General features: G+C 34.8%; 1 protein-coding gene and 1 long non-coding RNA gene across 4 annotated transcripts in view; both read right to left on the bottom strand.

Annotated features, from left to right (window-relative positions):
- LOC125776188 (uncharacterized) overlaps positions 1-21,896 on the bottom strand; it is a 205,569-nt gene that overhangs the window by 67,050 nt on the left and 116,623 nt on the right. The window lies entirely within an intron of this gene.
- On the bottom strand, positions 3,949-7,327 carry LOC105229889 (actin-3, muscle-specific). 3 transcript variants are annotated; one of them, XM_011210381.4, is made up of 2 exons: positions 7,172-7,327; positions 3,949-5,486 (listed from the first exon to the last, which is right to left on the bottom strand). In XM_011210381.4, exon 2 carries the CDS (start codon positions 5,458-5,460, stop codon positions 4,330-4,332), a length of 1,131 nt encoding a protein of 376 aa, XP_011208683.2. In that variant the 5' UTR covers positions 5,461-5,486; positions 7,172-7,327; the 3' UTR covers positions 3,949-4,329. The 3 variants fall into 3 exon arrangements, with proteins under 3 accessions (XP_011208683.2, XP_049303074.1, XP_049303073.1); XM_049447117.1 differs by having other exon boundaries at positions 7,210-7,261; XM_049447116.1 differs by having other exon boundaries at positions 7,206-7,227.

Genomic DNA, 21,896 nt, shown 5'->3' with positions numbered 1-21,896 from the left:
CGGTATTTATATAATTGGCGTGGAGTAAAGTATTTTGATATGACAAGGCGCATTGTTGGCAAATTAAGTAATTAGTAATGCGATGTGAGATATTGCTATAATAAACGAACTAAAAAAATAGTGCAACGATTAATAGGTTAATTATATTAAAGCAAAGCAGTGTTATACATATGTTTTTTTTAGTGCCTTGAAATTCCAAAAAAAAAACTTTTCTTAGAATCGAGTCCATTATAGCAAAATTATGGCAGCTGAAATCTTTTTTTTTTATAATTTTTAAAAAATTTCATTGGCTGCTGCTGGTAAATGTTTAATTTTTAAAAATTTTCATTGGCTGCTGCTGGTAAATGTTTAATTTTATACTTAGAAATTTTTAATTATTTTTTTTATTCTCCTGCATTGGAACTGCCCAAACGATATAAAATATAGACTCTCTCTCAAACAATGCAAATAACACTAAATAGCATATTTCTGTAAGAGCCACAAACCTCTTAATCTTAACTACTACTAACTCTAACTACTACTTAGCTGGCATTACACTTACTACATACATATAAATACTGTGAGTATTATTTTATAATAGCAACATCCTCTTTCCATGGTCGCAATTACCATTAAATATCGCAATACATAATAATATTTTATTAATTCCAATTAAAAGACAATACATACATACATTGTATTCTTTTACCCATTATATACTCTATATATACTTAAATATATTTATATATATACAATATCTAATATAAAATATTTTTAAATACATATACAATATTTACTTATGTACATTTAGTTTAGCTTTTACTGATATATAGATTTTATTGTTAAAAAATATATTTTTTAATAAAATATACAAATACATATATGGAAAAATATTTTTATTTCCTTTTTTTTAATTACTAAGGCAAGTTCTATAGTTATAGTTCTACGGTATTCTATTTGTGGATCTGTTATTTAGCTCAATTACTATTCTTGTTGTAGTGAAATTACAAATTTTAGTTATTCTAACTTGTGGACCAGGAGGCAGCAAGTGCTAATTAAATTGTTTCATATGTGGAAGAGGTCCAGCTTGGATTTGATCTTGTGAAATAAAGAATGGAAAAAAAGAATGTTGTACTCTCAGTTGTGGCAAGCAAATAGATTGCATCAAAATCGATCAATTTCTGAAGCGGGTCACTAACGGCAACGCCAAGCGAAAACGGACGCGGTCGAATCGCGGTGAGTCAGGATTGATAGGCAAGGAGGCTACGTTATATGTATATGTGCAGAGCAACAGAAGCTTTGAGGTTATTAAGACAGGTTCTTATGAATCCACCTTATAGTCTGACCCTGGCACGAACTACCTGTTTATGACTATGTCGAATGATTGTGAAACTTCTGAAAATCTGTCTACTTTTTAAGTCTAAGAGTGAAATTATGAAATTACCTACTAAATAACATCAAATTATCGAACAAAACGCTGCAAATTTTACTTAAATCAGATCATACAATTTAATCTAAAAATAATACATTTATTTATGTCCTTTTCAGCCTATTTTTGTTTTGCTGCTTTCAAGTATATGTCTGGTTTATTTTCGAAAATATTCTTTATAACCAAATCGTTCTATTCTGAGGTAGCACTGCAAATCTCGGGATTTGGTACGTTATGTAAAGTTAGTTTAATCCTTTGTAAAGCCATAGAAAAGAAGAACTTCTGTGTTCGAACTTATAAATTTGCAAAACGTTTAGTAGCCAAATTTGCATAGGCGTTTAATTTCCATTCCGGTCAGCTCAGTGGGATGTCTTACATGTGTCTCTTGATCTCCCAAACCCGGTACAGGCTTTGGCAGATGCCGCCTGGTAAAATTCCCAGCCGTACTGCGTGGACCCCAATAAGGCAATGGCCCGTTAAAAGACCCAAAACTAGGGAGAGACTAAGCTTACTAAATGCAAAGAGATCACGAGATCTATTGTGATGGATCTTGGGCCAAAGATTTTTGCGACAGCGCATGTACCGATGGTGGCTCGAAAAGTGTTGATTCAAATGTTGGATAAACGCCTTCAAAATTGCCAATGAAATCAAGTGTTTTAATAATCAAGTCCTACTTCGTTTTCAAATTATTTCACGCAAAAAACCGATTCCTTTCTTGATGAATAAGTATACTGTATATTTAAAGAATTTAATATTCTTTTAAAATCGCAGTTTATTTGAAACCGTAGCAGATCTCCAGGACGACCTCCGAAAAATGTTGTCCGGCGGTGAGGAAGATTTTTTTATTTAAAATAATCTTAAAACCAAAAATCAAAAAAATTATAACAAATGGTGAATAAGAAAAATATTGGCAAAATTTCAGCTTTTCAGCCGTTTTATAATTTATGTACATTTTAATTCCAGAGTGGTTTAAAGATTCGAAATTGTTGTTAAAAATCTTCATCTCCGATCAATACCTGATAAATACTATACTACTGTAGGTAATAAATAGGAAGACTCGATTATCGGGGGGTAGTGCACTCCGAACTCCTTTCAACCGGCCAAACTGTTAGCAAGGAATACGAAATGAGTGTTATGCGTCATTTGCGCGAAGCTATTCGTAAAAAGAGGCCGGCATTATGGGCCGACAACTCATGGTTTTTGCCCAACGATAAGGCACCGTCGCATACTGCATTGAATTTCTTGAGTTCGCCAAATTTTCAACCAATATCGTGCCGCAACCATCATATTCGCCTAATTTAGCTCCATGCGACTTTTGGCTATTCTGAAAACTCAAACTACCGCTCCGGGGAAACCGTTTTGAGTCGATTGAAGACATTAAGCGTGAACCGCTACTCGCATTGAAGATTATTCCGGAAATTGACTTTAACAACTGTTTCGGGGATTGAAAACAATGTTAGCATAATCGTATTGTGGCCAAGGGTTTTTCCTCACCGTCTCTGCAAACAGGGTTTCGAGAAAAACAGTGTTTGGAAGCTGATTACACAACATAAAAATTCTTTCAAATATGCTCATATCGTCGAATCAACTTAAAATTTACGGAGAATATTTTTAAAACGAAATATCAAAACTAATACCCAACTTTTTTCAATTAGTTGAATCTACACTATGTTATTTACCTTCAACAGAAAACAAACACAACACCACACTTTAGGACGAAACTAACGGTAAATACATCAAAGCCTTAGCGATGAGTAAAAGTCATAAACAATTACGCTTGCAAAACCATCATTTTATGTATATATGTATGTATGTACACACAAATCTACACCTAAGTTCATGCATCCGCGTACATGCCATAATTAATTTATCTGCGCGCGGCCAAAAATGGAAAAGAAATTTTGAAAGATGGGAATGCTGCGAAACCAAACAACAAACACAACACTATAACTGTATATTTATGACAACAAACAAACATATCGATGGCGTATTTTTAGAAACGTCAAGCATATTTTTGTATTTATGTATGTAGTCGTTTGTGTGTGTTTGTGGCAGACAACGAAATATATCCGGCGCGCATCGTGGGTGAACATGCCGTCGGACTGCGTACACGAAGATCAACAAAACCATCGCATAGAAGGGTGAATCACCCAGCACACTGCTGGCTTTATTTGGAAGAAACTTGGTGTGGTGGGTTGCTCAGTGCGCGAGCACCGAACATCGATCGACGCACTCGGCTGGCTGCCTGTGTGCAGGTGTCTAAATATATAATACGCCAGCGAGTCAAGTGCAAAGGAATAGCGCCCGAAATGGAAATGTAGCAGGAGATCTGCATTTTGATTTGTTGCATGCGGCCGATTGCAGCGCCGCGCCGCTATTTTTAGGCCACTAATGGACTAATAGTCGGGCAATAATGACGTTGCCCGGTGTGGGGTGTGAAGCGGAATGCGCGCTTAATGGAGATGTCCAGATGATTTATGGATACACAAAAGTCTATGTACTCGCATATTCGTGAGTTGAGGGCAATAAAAACGCAGATATTTATGTGTTTGTAGATTTCAATAAAATTGTAGGTGTATATAGTATATTTTTCAATAATTTGTTTATTTCTTTCATGGGATATTCAATGCAGTGTTTTTTCTCTTTGTGTTTGCTCTCTCGCATATAATCGTTTTATCCATTATTCATAATTCTTTTTCAATTTTCAAATTCCTATCATCATCTTTATCATCATTTGCGTTATCAACGTTTTCTTTGGTATATCTAGTGCCGTTGTTCTTGCTACATTTTTGTTCTTATAAAAATATTTACATACATAATTAATTTTAAAATAAAGTATTAAAATAAAACAAATACAATACATAGCAAAGGGGGGGATTTGGAGCGTAAAAGCCCTCAGTTTTGTGTTTCTCATTGAGCGTTTAGAAGCATTTGCGGTGGACAATGCCTGGGCCGGATTCATCGTATTCCTGTTTCGAGATCCACATCTGTTGGAAGGTGGAGAGTGAGGCCAAGATGGAACCACCAATCCATACGGAGTATTTACGCTCTGGTGGGGCAATGATCTTGATCTTAATGGTGGATGGCGCCAAGGCAGTGATTTCCTTTTGCATACGATCAGCAATACCAGGGTACATGGTGGTACCACCAGACATGACAATGTTGGCATACAAGTCCTTACGGATATCAACATCGCACTTCATGATCGAATTGTAGACAGTCTCATGGATACCGCTCGATTCCATACCCAAGAATGAGGGTTGGAAGAGTGATTCGGGGCAGCGGAAACGTTCATTACCAATGGTGATCACTTGACCATCAGGCAATTCATAGGATTTCTCCAATGAGGTGGAGGCAGCGGCAGTGGCCATTTCTTGCTCAAAGTCCAATGCAACATAGCACAATTTCTCCTTAATGTCACGTACAATTTCACGCTCAGCTGTGGTGGTGAACGAGTAGCCGCGTTCAGTCAGAATCTTCATGAGGTAATCAGTCAAGTCGCGACCGGCCAAATCCAAACGGAGAATGGCATGGGGCAGAGCATAACCTTCATAGATGGGTACGGTGTGTGAGACACCATCACCAGAGTCCAAGACGATACCGGTGGTACGACCGGAGGCGTACAGTGAGAGTACGGCCTGGATGGCGACATACATGGCGGGTGTGTTGAAGGTTTCAAACATGATTTGGGTCATCTTCTCACGATTGGCTTTTGGATTCAATGGTGCTTCGGTGAGCAATACTGGGTGCTCTTCAGGTGCGACACGCAACTCATTGTAGAAAGTGTGATGCCAGATTTTCTCCATATCATCCCAGTTGGTGATGATACCGTGCTCAATGGGGTATTTCAATGTGAGGATACCTCTCTTGGATTGAGCCTCATCACCGACATACGAGTCCTTCTGTCCCATACCGACCATCACACCCTGATGACGTGGGCGACCCACAATTGAGGGGAAGACAGCACGGGGCGCATCATCACCGGCGAAACCGGCCTTGCACATGCCGGAGCCATTGTCAACAACCAGAGCAGCAACTTCGTCGTCACACATTTTGTTTGATTTTTATATTACTAATACTACGCGATTGCAAGTGCGTGGAAGAGAGAGAAGGTAAAAGAAAAGAGACGGTAAGTGTCGGTTGCTTTGTGAATTTATAAATTGTATTTTTATTTTTTTTATGTTTTTTTTTTTGTTTATTGAATTTAGCGGTAAACAAGAAAACTGTTTTTTTTTATTTACTATAATATTCCTAACAACTGTCTAACTCATGAATATTTATTAACATTTTCGAGTTGCTAAATATGTTTCAACTGAGTGTTTATATCAAAAAAATTAATTAATAATTTAAAAAATGGTATTTAAAAAATTGTAAAAATATTTATTTTTATTTTTTTATTCTTTTCTTAAACTTATAAAACGTTAAAAAAAATATCAATCTACAAATAAAAATAAAAAAACTTGAAAAATTAAAAAAAAAAAATTTCTTAATGGTTTCTCTAAAAATTTTAATAAAATGAAAGTTTTTAAAATTTATTTTTCTCTATTCAATACTAAAAAAGATATTTAATTTTTATTTTTAAAATTTATTTTATTATTTTTTATTTATTTTTGAAAATTAATTATTTTCTTATTTCTACAATTCAAAAAAATATTCTACATTCATTTTTTTAAAACAAAAAAAAATATTTTTTTTTTATATAAAACTCATTGTTTTATACAATAATCATTTTTTGTCTATACTTGTGTTGATTATTATTAATTAAAAAATATAAAAATTAATGACTTTTTTTAAAATGCATAAATAATTTTGAAAATTATTATTATTTTTTTTTTTTTTCTAATTAAAAAAAATAATCCATCTTGAAAATGTTTATGTTTAAAATAACATAATCTGATTTTTCACATTCTTCAAAAAAGTTCTATAATTATTTTAAACTACTTCAAAGTACTAGAATGGCGGAATTCTAAACTCAAATTGTTTTTATTTTTGAAACAAAAAAATTATTTTTTTATTATAAAACCAACTGCTTTATACAATAACAATTTTTTTCCTACTTTTTTAATTTTTTTTGTATAAAAATATTTTTTTTTTCTGCAATAATATTTTTTTTTTTACTTTAAGAGTTATTCTATTTTTATTTAATTTTTTTACATATAAAATAATTTTTTCGACAATATTATTTTTTTGGACTTTAAAAGTTGTTCTAATTCAATTTTATTTATTTGTTGTACATAAAATAATTTTTTTTTGCAATAATATTTTTTTTTACTTTAAAAATTATTCTATTTTAATTTAATTTCCAATAAATTTTCTTTTTTTTTACTTTCTGATTATAAATTGTTTTTATAAAATTCTCTTTAAACGAAAAAAAAAATTATTATTACTTCAGTCGAATTTTTTTTTAATATTTATTGTTTATAGCATAAAGTTTTAACTAGTTTCCAGCACACAAAAAAATTTTAAATACAAAAATTTAATTTGGAAGATAATATTTTTTTAGAAAAAATTTTGTTAAAAAAAAATTAACTTTAAATTAAAATTTTAATTAATTTTTAGTGTCGTCACCCAAGTACACAAACTCAAAACACCTTTCCAACATCAAAATTTTTTTCAAATAAATATTTTCACTAAATTTAAAAATCCTGCAAATCAAACACCAAACAGTTTTATTGTTTAAGCCATCTTTTCAAATAATCCTAAATCTTTTTCACACATTTCACTTTTTAAAATAGGAATATTATTTCAAACGGTGACACTAACCTTTCTAATTAAATAATGAAATGAAGAGACAAACCTACACTTTCACCGTAGAACTGCGAGTGACTACTGGACATGCCACCACTAATATTTATACTGTCTACAAGAATCAAAACCAAATGAAATTTTAATTTTTCAAAAACGCACACAAACAAAAGAAATTCCGCTTGTACAGGAGCGCACACATGCGCACCGTAAATACACATACACACAAACACATATGCGCTGTACGAAAATGCCGTAGGTGTGCTGTTATGGGTGTGGGGTCCTATCTGTATAGAAAGCATGCACAGACGCTGGCGCATAGACGCTTTTCGCTGAGCGATTTTTCGAAATAATTTTGCGGAAGAAGAGCGGTGGATGCGCACCGAAATACACAAATATTTAAAGATTCCTCATACTTCGAAGCATGCACATACACATACATACACACACACGCACGCACCTATATGCATATGAGTTTTGCCTCCGAGTTTTCAGCATTTTTCATGCGATCAAAACATAAATGGACTGCCAGCCGTTGCATGTTGCCGTTGATAAGTAAAAACATTCCAATACAAATACAACTATAACTGTGTGCTGTACATGTAACGCCCCCCACCAACACCCGCCAGCGCGCAGCGGCGAGCGCACAAGTGATTTTTCTCCGATCTCGTGCCGAACACCGACTTGTCGGCATAGCAGCACGAGTGAGTGGGCCGAAACGTTGGCGCTGCGGAGGCCGCTCAAAATCGGCAATTAATTTTTGAAAATAGAAAAGGTGCCAACCGTATTCCAAACATTGTGGCAACAACACCACCACACCAAACGGCCAGAACACACACCAATACCAAGGCGGGACGCCAGCACAACACAGTGACAAGTGCAACGACGCCGTTACTGCTGTTGCTGCGGAAAATATTTTTATAAAAATATTTCTTTCGTTGCTCTATTGTTCTATTTGTTTTTCAATTTCGCTGTGTTTGCTTTTGTTGTTGTTGAAAATTTCGCTTTGTATACAATATTTTGGCCCTATATGCACCCGCGCACTCAGCAGTGCGTCACCCCGTTCGCGACCCCCTAATGGCGACGAGAGTGGTTATTTTGCTGTTGTTGTTGTATTTGTGCTCTGAGCATTTGAATTTTTTGCTATTTTTCTTGTTTTGCTTAAAAAATAGTTGTAATTTTTTGTTGTTGGCAGGAAACATCTTCATCGCTTGTTTATGTTCGGCATTTTTTGAGTATATTTAAGTGGCAACGTTGGCATCCAATTGCTTCATCCCATAAATGGATTGGATGGAATATTGTGGGCAGTGGCAGCGGCAACGGCAGCGCCAGCACACACATGCGTTCCCGCGCACATATGTACATATGTACATGTATGTATGTCTGTAGAAGAAGAATTTGTGTAGGCAGTTGCAAATGTTTGAGCATTAACCCATTCAGTGACGTAAACAACAGACGAAACAGACGAGCATTTAAACGCACCTCAAATATTTTAATTAGCAGTATTTTAAATTTATATTCATATCAATACTTTTTTTCTTTAACAGTAAGCGTGTGGTGCACAGCTCCAAATTTGGGCATTGTTGAGTTTTTTTTATTATTTCATACCTGTTAGATCTATGCAAAGTTGATGGGTTGGCACCAAAATTTTTGCGTAATCTTATCAATTGACAATGACGCAGAGTATGATTATCGTAACGCTTTGCGCCGTTATCTGCTGCGTCAGAGTTTTTGGTGATACACCTCCAAAATTATTAGATGTAGATTACTCGTTTTTACTGTTGCTGAAATGACACATTGAAATCTGAGTAATCTGTAGTACTCCCTAATCATACCACTGTCAATGTAGCGTATAGTTTCATGCTATCCTAGCAACCAATATTACTAAAAGTAAAGGGGGTATTCTAGTCTAGAAATGGAAAAAAATATATATATTTTATTTTTTATATTTTCAAAAATTAATTATTTTTCCTGCAACTGTCTTTTTCAAAACTTTTAGAGATTCTTCTTTATAGACCTATCTATGGCTGGAAATCTCCTTCTTCCTTACTGGCGTAGACACCGCTTACGCAATTATAGCCGAGTCCACAACAGCGCGCCAGTCGTTTCTTCTCTTCGCTACATGGCGCCAATTGCATATTCCAAGCGAGGCCAGGTCCTTCTCCACTTGGTTCTTCCACCGGAGTGGAGGTCTTCCTCTTCCTCTGCTTCCCGCGGCGGGTACTGCGTCGAATACTTTCAGAGCTGAAGGGTTTTCATCCATACTGACGACACCACCTAGCCAGCATAGCCGCTATCTCTTAATTCGCTCATATAGCCCATCGTTCCATCGAATGCGATATTCGCTTTTACAAATCAGCAAAGGACCATAAATCTTCAGCAGAACCTTTCTCTCGAAAACTCGCAACGTCGACTCATCGGTTGTTGTCATCGTCCAAGCCTCTGCACAATATAGCAGGACGGGAATTATGAGCGACTTATAGAGTTTGGTTTTTGTTCATCGAGAGAGGACTTAACTTTCAATTGCCTACTCAGTCCGAAGTAGCACCTGTTGGCAAGAGTAATCCTGCGTTGGATTCCAGGCTGACATTGTTGGTGGTGTTTACGCTGGTTCCAAGATCGACGAAATTATCGACGACCTCGAAGTTAAAACTGTCAACGGTGACGTGGGAGCCAAGTCGTGAGTGCGACGACTGTTTGTTTGATGTCAGGAGATATTTCGTTTTGCCCTCGTTCACTGCCAGACCCATTTGCTTTGCTTCCTTATTCAGTCTGGAGAAAGCATAAAAGCAGCTCTTTTACGTCCTGTCGAAAGCAGCATTGAAATCGACGAATAGGTGGTGAGTGTCGATTCTCCTTTCACGGGTTTTTTCCAAGATTTGGCGCATGGTGAATATCTGGTCGGTTGTTGATAATGGGCTTTAATCTTTCACACACGAAAGGAATTGGGCATAGCACACTTCAATTAAATGTCTCACACACTGAGCGACATTTTCGGTAAAAAGTCAACAATGGGAACTTGAGTCCTCTTATTCGGTACTAAGGGACTTGAATAGTTTAGGTTCGTTCTGGAAAATATTTAGTCATACGATGGCACACTTCAAAGGCATTATTCGTGTAAAGTTGTATCCCGTTACATTAATTACTGTTTTATTTATATAGGGAACTTGAAAGAATCAGATGAAATTTCGAATTGAGTTATATGGGAAGTAAGCGTGATTGTAGTCCGATTTCTACCATTTTCACACTGTAACATAGGAATATCAGAAACATGTTATATACCAAATTTGGTTGAGAGGTCCCGAGATATGGATTTTCATCTAAATGTGAGCGGTGTCATGCTCCAAATACTCAAAACATACGATAGTTCGTCTAGGAAATCATGACAGGTGAATCGTGGGTTTACACGTATGTGCCCAAAGGTAATCAGCAAAAGTTATTCGCGCACTTCCAAGCAAATGGTGATCTGTTTTTTTGGAACAACTTGATATATCGCAACCATACCACTAGAACAACGCAAAACAATAAATTCTGAGTTATTTACAACCATTTATTTGCCAGTTGTCTTTCAAGAAATCAGGAAAACCAAACACCGAGGACGGGTCACTCTTCATCACACATCGACCGAAACAACTGCGGTTTTGAGCATCCAAAACGATATGATGACTAATCTACTCTAAAGTCCTGGCCTGGCACCGATTGACTTTTTTATTCCCGTACCAAAAAAAAATTAACTAAGAGGTCAACGTTTTCCGATACCTGAAGAAGCGATTGATACGTCCAAAAGGCATATTTTGGAGATAGCTCAATTAAAGTGGCAAAATTGCTTCTAAATTTGGTGCAAGCAAAAGAGTATATAGTAGATCTTAATGAAAAATATTTTGAAGGACAATAACACGATTTTCGGTAGTTAAAATTTGTTTTGTTCCTAAATCCTGAAATATAAAAAACAACCTACGTATTGAACAAAAGAAATCGTCAAACCGAGATCATACACTTTTTCGTTCAATGTATAGTGTGTATTGAATGTATTGACTTCTATCTTTAATATTGTATGCACTTAAAATAGTTTTCTGAAAACGTATTAAGACTTGTCATATATAGAAAAATAAACTCAAGTTAATTGTTATATAAGTAAATAAATATATATAAAAAAAAAATATAAGTAAATAAATATATATGTACAAATATGTTCTACAAATGAAGAGTTCTGTTCCGCCACTTCCTGCTCTTAAACGTCAGTCATGAACAAGGACGCACTCATATCTTAAGAACTACATATTTCAGGGATTAGTTTCCATATACACACATATCTAAGAACCTAAATCTATTTTTAAACTCACAGCGATACTTTGTTGGATAGGTCATGTATGGCATATTTGCTATTAAGAAAAATTGGAAACAAGCGCAAACGAGACTTTTACTGATACTCAAGTGAAGAAACTTAATTTATTTATAGCTATAAATTCACATATACCCTACACAGTATTAAGCAATTTTATTTACTATTAAGTGAAAATCAGCAAAATATATTCGGAAGAAGACAAAAATGAAGGAAAGAAGAGTAAGAACTATATTTAATGAATCATCAGCTTATATTTGTTTTTATAGAAATTTTGAATCAGTCAGCAGAAATATATGCATTTTATGATGGGTATAATCGGCATAGACATCAAAGATGGAATTTTGAAAGCGCAAAAGAATGAAAATAAAAGAAAATGCTGCTTTTACGCTAGCAGGTTGGTGAGTGAATTTCGTGTTTAAAAATAGGAAAATCTGTCAAATCAAGCACATTGATAAATATAGCGATTTCGGAGACTTTTATATATTTTTGTGTGTATGGCTGTAGACGAAGTTCGTATTATTAGCTGATATTAGTGTTTTAAAAATATTCATATGTACAAATATATATAAATTCTGACATACATATGTATATATGAACATATCTTTATATGTGTATATTATACATTACACATACAATATTTATGTAGATATGTATAGTATATATATATATGTATATACTGATATTTTAGCAATTGTGTTTTTATAGAAAAGTGCTTGTATATTAACTTGTTGGCACTTTGTTTACTTGAAACAAAAATCGATATGAACATTTATGAGCATTGACATTGTTATTGTGCTTTTTCATATTTAATTTGAGAAATGCGTATTTTCGAAGCCAAATATCATTCGCCTACATAGTCTAGTGCTAACGCTTGAGGCTTCACCACTGAAACGATCTAAATATTAAAAAGCAAATGAATTTGCTAAAAAGTTTTCAATAGCTGAAACCGAAAACTAAAATTTACAACAAAACGAAATATATGTACATATGTACATATATAGTTTATTAAAGAATTATTAAAGAGTTTTTCAGAACCAAAAATCTTTCAATTGAAATTTTACACACTAAAATATACATATACGAACTTTTTTCGTCGATTCGGTTTGCGCGCGCTGTTTTAATGGACCAGTCCGGGTCAAATTTGATCTGATGGCATATTATATGATTTGTTATAAATTAGAATTTCAATTTGTGCATACTCGGAATCGGTGTAAATTTTAGTTTGGAACAGCGCATTTTGACATGCGTGTGAAGTTTGAGCCCAAAATAAGCAATTGTAGGGCTTGACTTCCAATAGCTGCCTATACACAAAACTCACTTACCCGCTTCAGAAACGGCACCAAGAGTTGATTAAGACAATACAACGAAGAGTTTTTCATTCACTTTTTCGTCGAATATGTATTCAGAAACACCGACCTGTGCTTTTAAAGGGAGAATTTGATGATCATAGTAAGCATTTACTAAGTGAATTCTTTAATTTCTTTTAATTCTTTCACAAGAATTAGAAAGCTGGGCTATCCTATACAAAATAGGTAAAAAAAAAAAATTAAGGACGAGTTTACTTAACGGAGATAACAGAGAAATGATTTATTTTTTGACTGAAAACTTTCATTTTAGGAAAAATTTTACACAACAAGGAAAATTAAATTTCCAATAATATGTAATAAGTACCGATGAAACTTTAACTCATCTCATAAATTATATATATTATTGATCTTTTACGATATAACTTATGAGGAAAGTCCTTAAAAGAACTCTATAAGTAAATTTTGTCAACCTCAAAACCATATTTGGCAATAAAAACCTTCTACAAGTAGTTTATCACAAGCCAGAAATATTTTAGCTCGCTCACTGAGTATTGATCCTTAATATTCAGTTTGTACTTTAGCATTTTTGGTCTACGAAGAATTAGACGGTTTTATTGAAACCAAAATGTCTTCTAATAGGGTGTATACCCTAATTCTTATAGGCGTTTCAACCGTGATAAGAAAACTGGAGAGAAACCTTGTAATTGTCATGAGAAGAATACGTAGAGAAAAACTGGAGTGTGAAAATTTAAGTTTTGGTGCTCTGATAAACTCATGGCCAAGAGGTATTTACGTCATTCACATTCAGGAAGCTTTTTTTACTTCAGGACTGCTTCCTTTGGTGCATCAGGTAATGAAAATAAGTTTGTAGATAAGTTAAGTTTTTTTATGGGTCTATCACAGCATGGGTTTAGCATCGGCGTCGACAGTTTTACAGCATCAGTGCACTGTTTTACGTTACAAATAATTTTCTCTATTACTGTCGTTTGTCTGAAAGTCTGTTGACTTAGGTGAATCATTCAACCAGGTTCCGAAATCGCTTATCAATTATTACAGCTTTTTGTTTTTTTTTTGTTTTGAGCCTAGGTTGCTCATGGCATGAATTGTATATTGTTCCACTTCGGCACTATGGAGAAATATGCATTGAGATAAAAAGCACCCGGAAATTGTAATTAAAAGAGAAGATATTTCAAAAAAATTTAGTTGCGAATGTTGGAAAAGGCTTACGAGGATTCAGTATTATCAAAAACAAAAGCCTACGAGTGGTACAAAGCCTTCAAAGACGGTCGAGATCATTGAAGGCATGCCTCGTTCTGGACGACTTTCGACCTCTTCAATAAATAATATAAAAATTATGGTGCTTAAAATTTGACAGGCAAGTGTTAGATAGATGGCAAGAGAGCTCGGCATCTTTCACTAGTACGTTCGAATGATTTTGGGTTTGAATCGTTCCGATGAAACTGAATTTACTTCGCATCGAGCCACGATGACCGAATTTTAACCCAAAGATGCAATGAATACCATCGATCAAACACCGTATTCACAAGATTTGGTATAGTGTGATTTTTTCTTGTTCCGCAAACTGAGGCAGCCGCTCCGTGGAAACCATTTTTAATCGATCGAAAGGTTAAAACAAGACTCGCTGAAGGAGCTGAAGGCCTTCCCAAAAAGTGTTTATGAAAAGTGTTTTCGCAATGTATGTATAATTAGATGAAATAAATTTGACTAAATTCGAATAAAATAATTTTAAAGACAAATGTATTATAACTTCATATCGAATATATTATTTATTATTTCAATAAAATAAATTTAATTGAGAAATTGACTTATTGTTATTGCATTGCATATAATTTTGAATTTTGTCTCTCTTATGGCTGGACTGAGTCATGTACTAAGGTTTGACGGTTTTTGAGAAGATGAATAAGTGGTTATAACATAAATATTTCCAATAACAACAGGTGGCCGATTATCAAGAAATACATATGCACATACAAACACACTCGTAAAATATATCTACCGCAAAATTCTAGCGCAGTGGGTGTACAGATTTATAAAGCGCAATAATTAGATTAATAAAACCGAGACGCCAGCGCATACAGTTATGCATTAAAATCTTTAATGGTCAAAATTAATTGCATAATTACAACAGTTTAGTGAGTAACGGTGTACTAAATTCCAGTAGTCAATTATATTTTGCATATACACACATACACACATATGTATATAGTACATATATGCAAAGTCAAAGTCAATTTGGTGGCAAGAGATATATACTTCGCTAATTTTGAGAGCAAAACCCTCTCCTAAACAAAACGAATCGAATAACTGTTGTTTATTATTGAAATTTTATGACGTCAATAAAAAAAAGTTGTATGGGATGCAAACCAAGCTATGAGCAAAGTAAATATTTATGTATGTATGTGTGTTTGAGATATTCGTGAGCAAATTAAAAATTACTACAAAATACCACATTCGTACATACAAGTATACTCATACTCATATGTATATATATCAACATATGTATATTTCCGCACCAAAGTAAATATTTATGTTTCAGGTATTAATGCCACTTTGTAACTTGCAACAATTAGCTTTTGCACTTATTTGCAACGCATACACTATACATATGTACATATACATATAAACCTATACATATGTATGCATGTGTGTGAGTTTAGCCACCTGCCTAGGATGTTGTCACGCGCTAAAAATTAACATATACTGTGCAAAACAACAATAAAAACAAAAAAACAAAAACAATGCTTCGGATAGTTGAAGTGTGGGCGCTCACTTTATGCACAACAATGTCTCATTTGGCATAAAGAGAAAAGGAAAACAAAAATAAAATCAGTTTTGTAAAATAAACGCCGCAAACATTTGTAGATTGCCACAGATTAATTTCAAGGCTGCCTAATTTCCTAGTTGGATTTTGAGTTTATTATTACTCATACAGAAATAATTTTCAGCAATTTTTACGAGTGTTTGAAAATTTCTCAAACAGCTGACCATAAGCTGAAGCACCTATAATTTATCTTAATTGGTATTAATTCATCTTTATGGTTATGTCATATGAAATCACTGCGGAGGAGCACTGAACTATCGCAAAATTTATTTTATTTTAATGCGCTTAATTTAATGATTTATAATAAGCTGGAAGTACGCGTATACAAATATTTTTTGTTTGGAATTCTGCTAGGAGCAACGACATAAATGAAAACTTTCCTTAATGTCAAAGTCAAAGGCGAGCGTTATCGCGCCATGACAACTGACTATTTGATTCCTGGAATTGAGTCTCGTAATCTCGGCGACATTTGGTTTCAAGTTGAAAAAGTTTTGAAACTTTCAACAAGACGGCGCCACTTCTTACACATCGCATCAGTAAACGGATTTATGGAGAGAATACTTCGATTAGCAGATAATTTCACGGACCGGTCGATTGTGTCATATTACTCCCTTAGACTTTTTCTTGTGGGGATGTGTAAAGTCTATGCGAATAATCCCGCTTTGATTCAGGCATTAGAGCTAAGTTACCAGTCGAAACGCTCGAACGAGCCATCGACAATTGGACTCAACGGATAAACCATCTGTTATTTTACTACGAATTGAGGAATTTTAAGCATTTTTGTCCGTGATGTCTTATAATTGATAATGGAAAAATTACAAAAACAAAATAAATAAGATATAACATAAAAGGGTATACACAGATTTTAATCTTCATTTTCAACAATAAGTTTGAATGGCAGCTATAGCGTTAGCTGTCCGATCTGAATAGTATCTTCGAAGATTGTAGATTTTCATGGATGGGTCGAAGTTAGGAGGGAAGGTTGGAGAGGACGTCCTCCGTCAATTTTAGCTTTAGACTACCCGATCTTTGTAGTATTTTACAGCCAGAAATGGTAGCTATCAAGGTGGCGGTAGACGTGCTGCTACGAAATGCAGCGTCTTTGAGGGATTTTGCGTTGTAGCACTAAACCCATGGACCTCGCGTTCGCTTAGCAGGCGCTGGTTGAAGATCTACTGAACTAAGGTACTCGCCTTGAGCAAAGTTCATCTTGCATAATAGTAGGAGTTCATACTGGACATTAAGTAAGACAAAAAATCTTGTCGGACACTAGCTGTTATAGTTGTATAGGTGATGTGGATTCATCTAAGCACTAGCTTTACACGACTGAGGCTGAAATATCTCGGGAACCTTACCATCGTCAAACCGGAAAACACAGTCGAAACTGACAATAACCGTATCAACAAATTTGTGAGATGCTCAATGCGCTTCGTCGTAGTGTAATGGACTTATTATCCAATATATAAGAGTTTAGGTAGGATTTAAGTTTACTATATGCTATAGAAACCACCGTTGCTTTGAACAATAATCCATTCCAAATATCATGAAGATAAAAAAGTATGGAAAATTTGACTTGATTTTGATCGATCAACTTCTTTGGCAGCTTTATCCTATAACAGTCCGTTATCGACAGTTCTTAGACATGCTATGAATACAAAACAACATCTGATATAATAACACAAGTTTACAAATTCAGGTCAACTTTTGGATCTGAGCAGATAAGAACGATTCTTAACTATATTTGATATGCTGAATTCGAATATGCATTAAGTTTTTTAAGATTGATTCTAGTTTCCGAGTTCTCGCATGATAGCACCATTGTGCTGCTACAATCACAGTTTGCAAGCACAGTAATTAAATACCGATTGAGGAAAATTCACCCAATCTTACAGGCACTGCTTGATAAGTCATTTCAACTGTAGCAGTAAAATAAAATAAGTGATTAAGAGCAAATAAAAATGGATTCAACAAATTTTGTTGCTTTTTATGCTTGTGGGATAGCCGCGCAACTGAACATCATTATGTGAGAAAAGAATGGCAAAGTCGTACTCAATATGAGCCTGGACCACTTGTAAATCCACAAGACATTTTCCTGCCACCTCTTCACATTAAACTAGGCCTTATAAAGAACTTCGTCAAAACATTAAACTGTGAAGGGCCGGCTTTGCAGTATTTAGTTAAGTTGTTTCCTAAATTGTCATATGCAAAAATCAAAGAAGGAATATTTGTCGGACTTGATATTAGAAAATTAATGGCTGATAAAAAATTTACAAAATGTTTATCGCCCGATGAAGCAGCCGTATGGGCATCTTTTCAAAATATCGTTTACTTTCTTGGTAATCACAAATCCCCGATTTTAAGGAAATTATTGGCGATATGTTGCAAAATTATCGAAAGATTGGAGCTAGAATGTCTCTAAAGATCAATTTTCTGCATTCCCTTCTCAAATTTTTCTCGAAATTTTGAGTGATACGAGCGACGAACAAGAAGAGCGGCTGCACCAAGACCTAGCCAACATTGAAAGAAGATACCAAGGATTTTGGGATGAAGGCATGATGAGCGACTACTGTTGGACTCTAATACGTGAAACAGATACTACACAATACAAAAGGCAAAGTTCCACCAATCTTCATTTCTGATATGTTACTTTTAAGTTAATAAAATGAATATTATTTGACAAAAATCATAAAAAATTAAATTCTTGATTATTTCAAAAACTAGAATCAATCTTAAAAAACGAAATGAAGATTCGGATCAATTGTCATAGAAACCACTTTTGGTTGCCCATATCCAAAACCGTGTATACTTGTGTAATTGGAAAGATATAAGTTTTTCTTAAAAGAGAACGCGTTTATGATCGTTAGCTTTAATCAACAATGACGTTATAAATGTGTGGCTGTTAATTGCTTGGTCGAGTATCACTTAAATAGTTTTGAGATATGTGTAAAAATAGTAATATCATTAAGGAATGACGATTGGCGCCCGCTTTCGATATTTGGAACGCCGTATGGACTCTATAACCTCATGTACCAAATTTAAGCTCTACCCTTAAATTGCTATATCACTTCTAACCTATTCGCATAAATTCGCTTTGAGGGCGTGGCAAAGGTGATGTGATCTTGCTTTTTTGAAAGAACAGTGTATGCCTACTCTCATACGATTACTAATATTTTTACTTAAGTTAATCATTACTACGACGTGCAGTTATTGAACCCGTCAGAAGGACTATTCTGATGAATGTAACTGTGCACCATTTATAGAATATTTCGCTTTCAAGGTTTTCGATAACCGATAATTTGAAAACATAATTATTATTCACAGATATACTATACATGAATAAATGAAAATCTCTCAGCTGTTAACAAGTGTAAGCGCATGAAGTCAGCGAATACAATATTTCAATCTTCCCCTGATTGCAGATGATTTGCATTGGTAATTTCATGGTTTTTTGTGGCCAAGCTATTTAGCATATCACAAATATTTTTAATAAATGAATGAGCGTCAATACATCAGCAAACAAGTCGACAAACACACCTGAATTCAAATGCATACCAGATATGTGTGTATGTGTGTGTGTGCATACAAAGTTGTCCACCGTGTGATTAAGTGCTCACCTCAATTGCTCGAATATTGAGTAATTTCGTACGACATTAATTCAAATTGAATTGCACTTGTGTTGCTATTGCTGCTGTTGTTGTGGTTGCTGTTCAACATAGGGATGACATAAATAAATATATTTATCATCTGCGATTTTCGGCAATCAGCAAAAATACAAACTACAACAAGTGCCTGCAATGCAACATATTATGATCGAATAGATGAGCGAGTATTGTGGCGGCGCACCTTTTAAGGATGCGTTCACCTTTTCGTCTCGATGTATGCGCTAATGTGGTTGTTGTGTGTTGGTTGTTAGTTGTTGTTATAGTTTTAGCTATAATGTATGGCATGTATATTTATATTTTACTAGCGCTGCGCTTGTCACTGAGCGCTGTGACCACTGTTGCGGTTAGTTCTGCCATTGTGGTTGTTGTTATTGTTGTTCCGCTTTTCATATTTATCGCCTAACGAATTTATGAGCGAGCTCTGCAATTATTTTTAATTCGAATTGTGTGCCAAAAATGCGTGTAAATATGTATGCATTTCAAACGGTGCCGTTGTGTGTACACAACTAAACATCGAAATGCAACTCAATGAGCGTTGTTTGGCGCGAAATTCAAAAACAAAAAAAAACGTAAATAATTATAAATAAATAAGGAAAATAAAAAAAGTGAAAATAGAACAAGAAAAATCGCTGACATCTACTTAACGAATGCGAAATAAATGCATGTCCGTCCAGAAGTGTGCTGCCAATTTGGGTGATGCACACATCTCAGCCGCTCATACATATCTACATATGTGTGCACAACAGCTATATTTATGTATATGTGTCACGCAAATGTACGGCATTATTAATTTTTTGATTTTTGTTTTTGGTGAAATTGTAGAAATTATTTGATAATTATTTCACCGCAGAAATGTTGTAAGCTGGTTGCATGATCGGAAGCTAATTTAATCACATAATAATGTGATGTACTTAACTACAGTGGTGGGTGCAAAAAAATAACAACACAATATTAAAAAAATAGAGAAAATTATATTACTTTTTTTGTTTTGAAAAAGTAGACTCTTGGCAGGCAATGATTATCCATCTGATATAATTTGATGCGGACTGACATAAAAAAACAACATTTTTAAGCATCTTAGGCATCAAATATTTAGTATCTTCTTCTTTATCTCTGCTTCCCCAGGGTTGTGCGCTGGGTTTGGGACCCGCTACGTAAAAAAACATCCCTAACGAAACGAAGCATGCCAGCGCACAATCGAATTTTCAATACACTTGTTATAAGCCTCGACTGGAATGTCCTTCAGTGCCTGCAAATTGTGTTATTTTCGCTGGATTGTGGGACAGTTTCTACATCATATTTATAAACCTACGTTACCAGTAGTTATGCCTTTGATTCTCAGCTACGTGGCCAATTATCTCTTATGGAAGTTCTGCTTGTCGTCCTTTTCGCAAAAGATTCAGGTATTTTGTTACGAGTCTGACATTGATACGCTTCATACCCAAAACATTAACTGAAAAGTGATGAGTCGATCCATATGAGATGTTAAGATCCTTTGCTATATTTCTAATGTACATACAACGATTTTCAACCAAGGCTGCTTTAACGTTTTCGCTGTTACTTTCATTAACAGAGGTGCATGGAGTATTCGCTTAAGGCAAGTTTTAGATGACTTCACGACCTTTACTGAAAACCACTAAAATACTTGTGTTAACGGTAAAGTAGACTTCCCAAAACTTCTGTCACATTTTCAAGCTGTGATCCTACTGCAAACACAAAATTTCAAGTTAAACCAGCCAGTTAAACCTACACACATTTTTGTTGGCAAAATTCGCTTTTTTCTATTCTACATAGTGCCCTTCATGGATGATACACTGAATATAGTCAACTTTATAGAATATAGTTCAACTTTTCGATAACATTTTTGTAGTACGATTTGACTTCTGCTTCAAAATAGGTCTCAGTTTTGGCGATCACCACTTAATTTGACGGAGAATTCTTTTGAGATCTGAGAACAGGAGCCAGATCTGGAGAATACGGTGGATGCGGAAGCAATTCGAAGATTCATGAATTTTTGCCATCGTTTTCACTGACTTGTGATACGGTGCATTGATTTGCTGAAGCAGCACTTTATTTTTCTTCAAATGTTTCTCGGCGATTTCATTATTCATACGGTTCAATAATGATAAGTCGCTGCTATTGGTCTTTCCTTTTTCAAGGTCGTCAATGAAAATTATTCCATGCGCATCGCAAAATGCAGACGTCATAACCTTGCCTGTCGATTAGGAGCAAAATGATGCTGCCATGTTTCATCTATTGTCAAATATCGACTCAAAAGCTTGGGTTTATTAGACTTGAACATCTCCAAACATTACTTGAACAAAGCTTTCTCATGCCCAAATATTCGTGAATGCTGTGATCAGTTAATATCTTTAGCCTGCAATCCACTGCGTTCACTGTCTACGGTACTCATTTCACCACATCTCAATTTATCATCTTAATCCTTGATGATTTTCTTGGGGCAATGTCCGGAAACTCGTCATCAAGTACCCAAAGTTTTTGCTTCAATCGAATATTCAAAGTGTTCTTCGAATGCTGCTGCCATTGTATGATCAGTTGTTTGTCAACTGAGCGATTACTCATGAAA

Source organism: Bactrocera dorsalis, chromosome 2 (genome assembly GCF_023373825.1).
Source record: "Bactrocera dorsalis isolate Fly_Bdor chromosome 2, ASM2337382v1, whole genome shotgun sequence".
NCBI lineage: Eukaryota > Metazoa > Arthropoda > Insecta > Diptera > Tephritidae > Bactrocera > Bactrocera dorsalis.
This window is presented reverse-complemented; position numbering and strand designations above follow the sequence as displayed.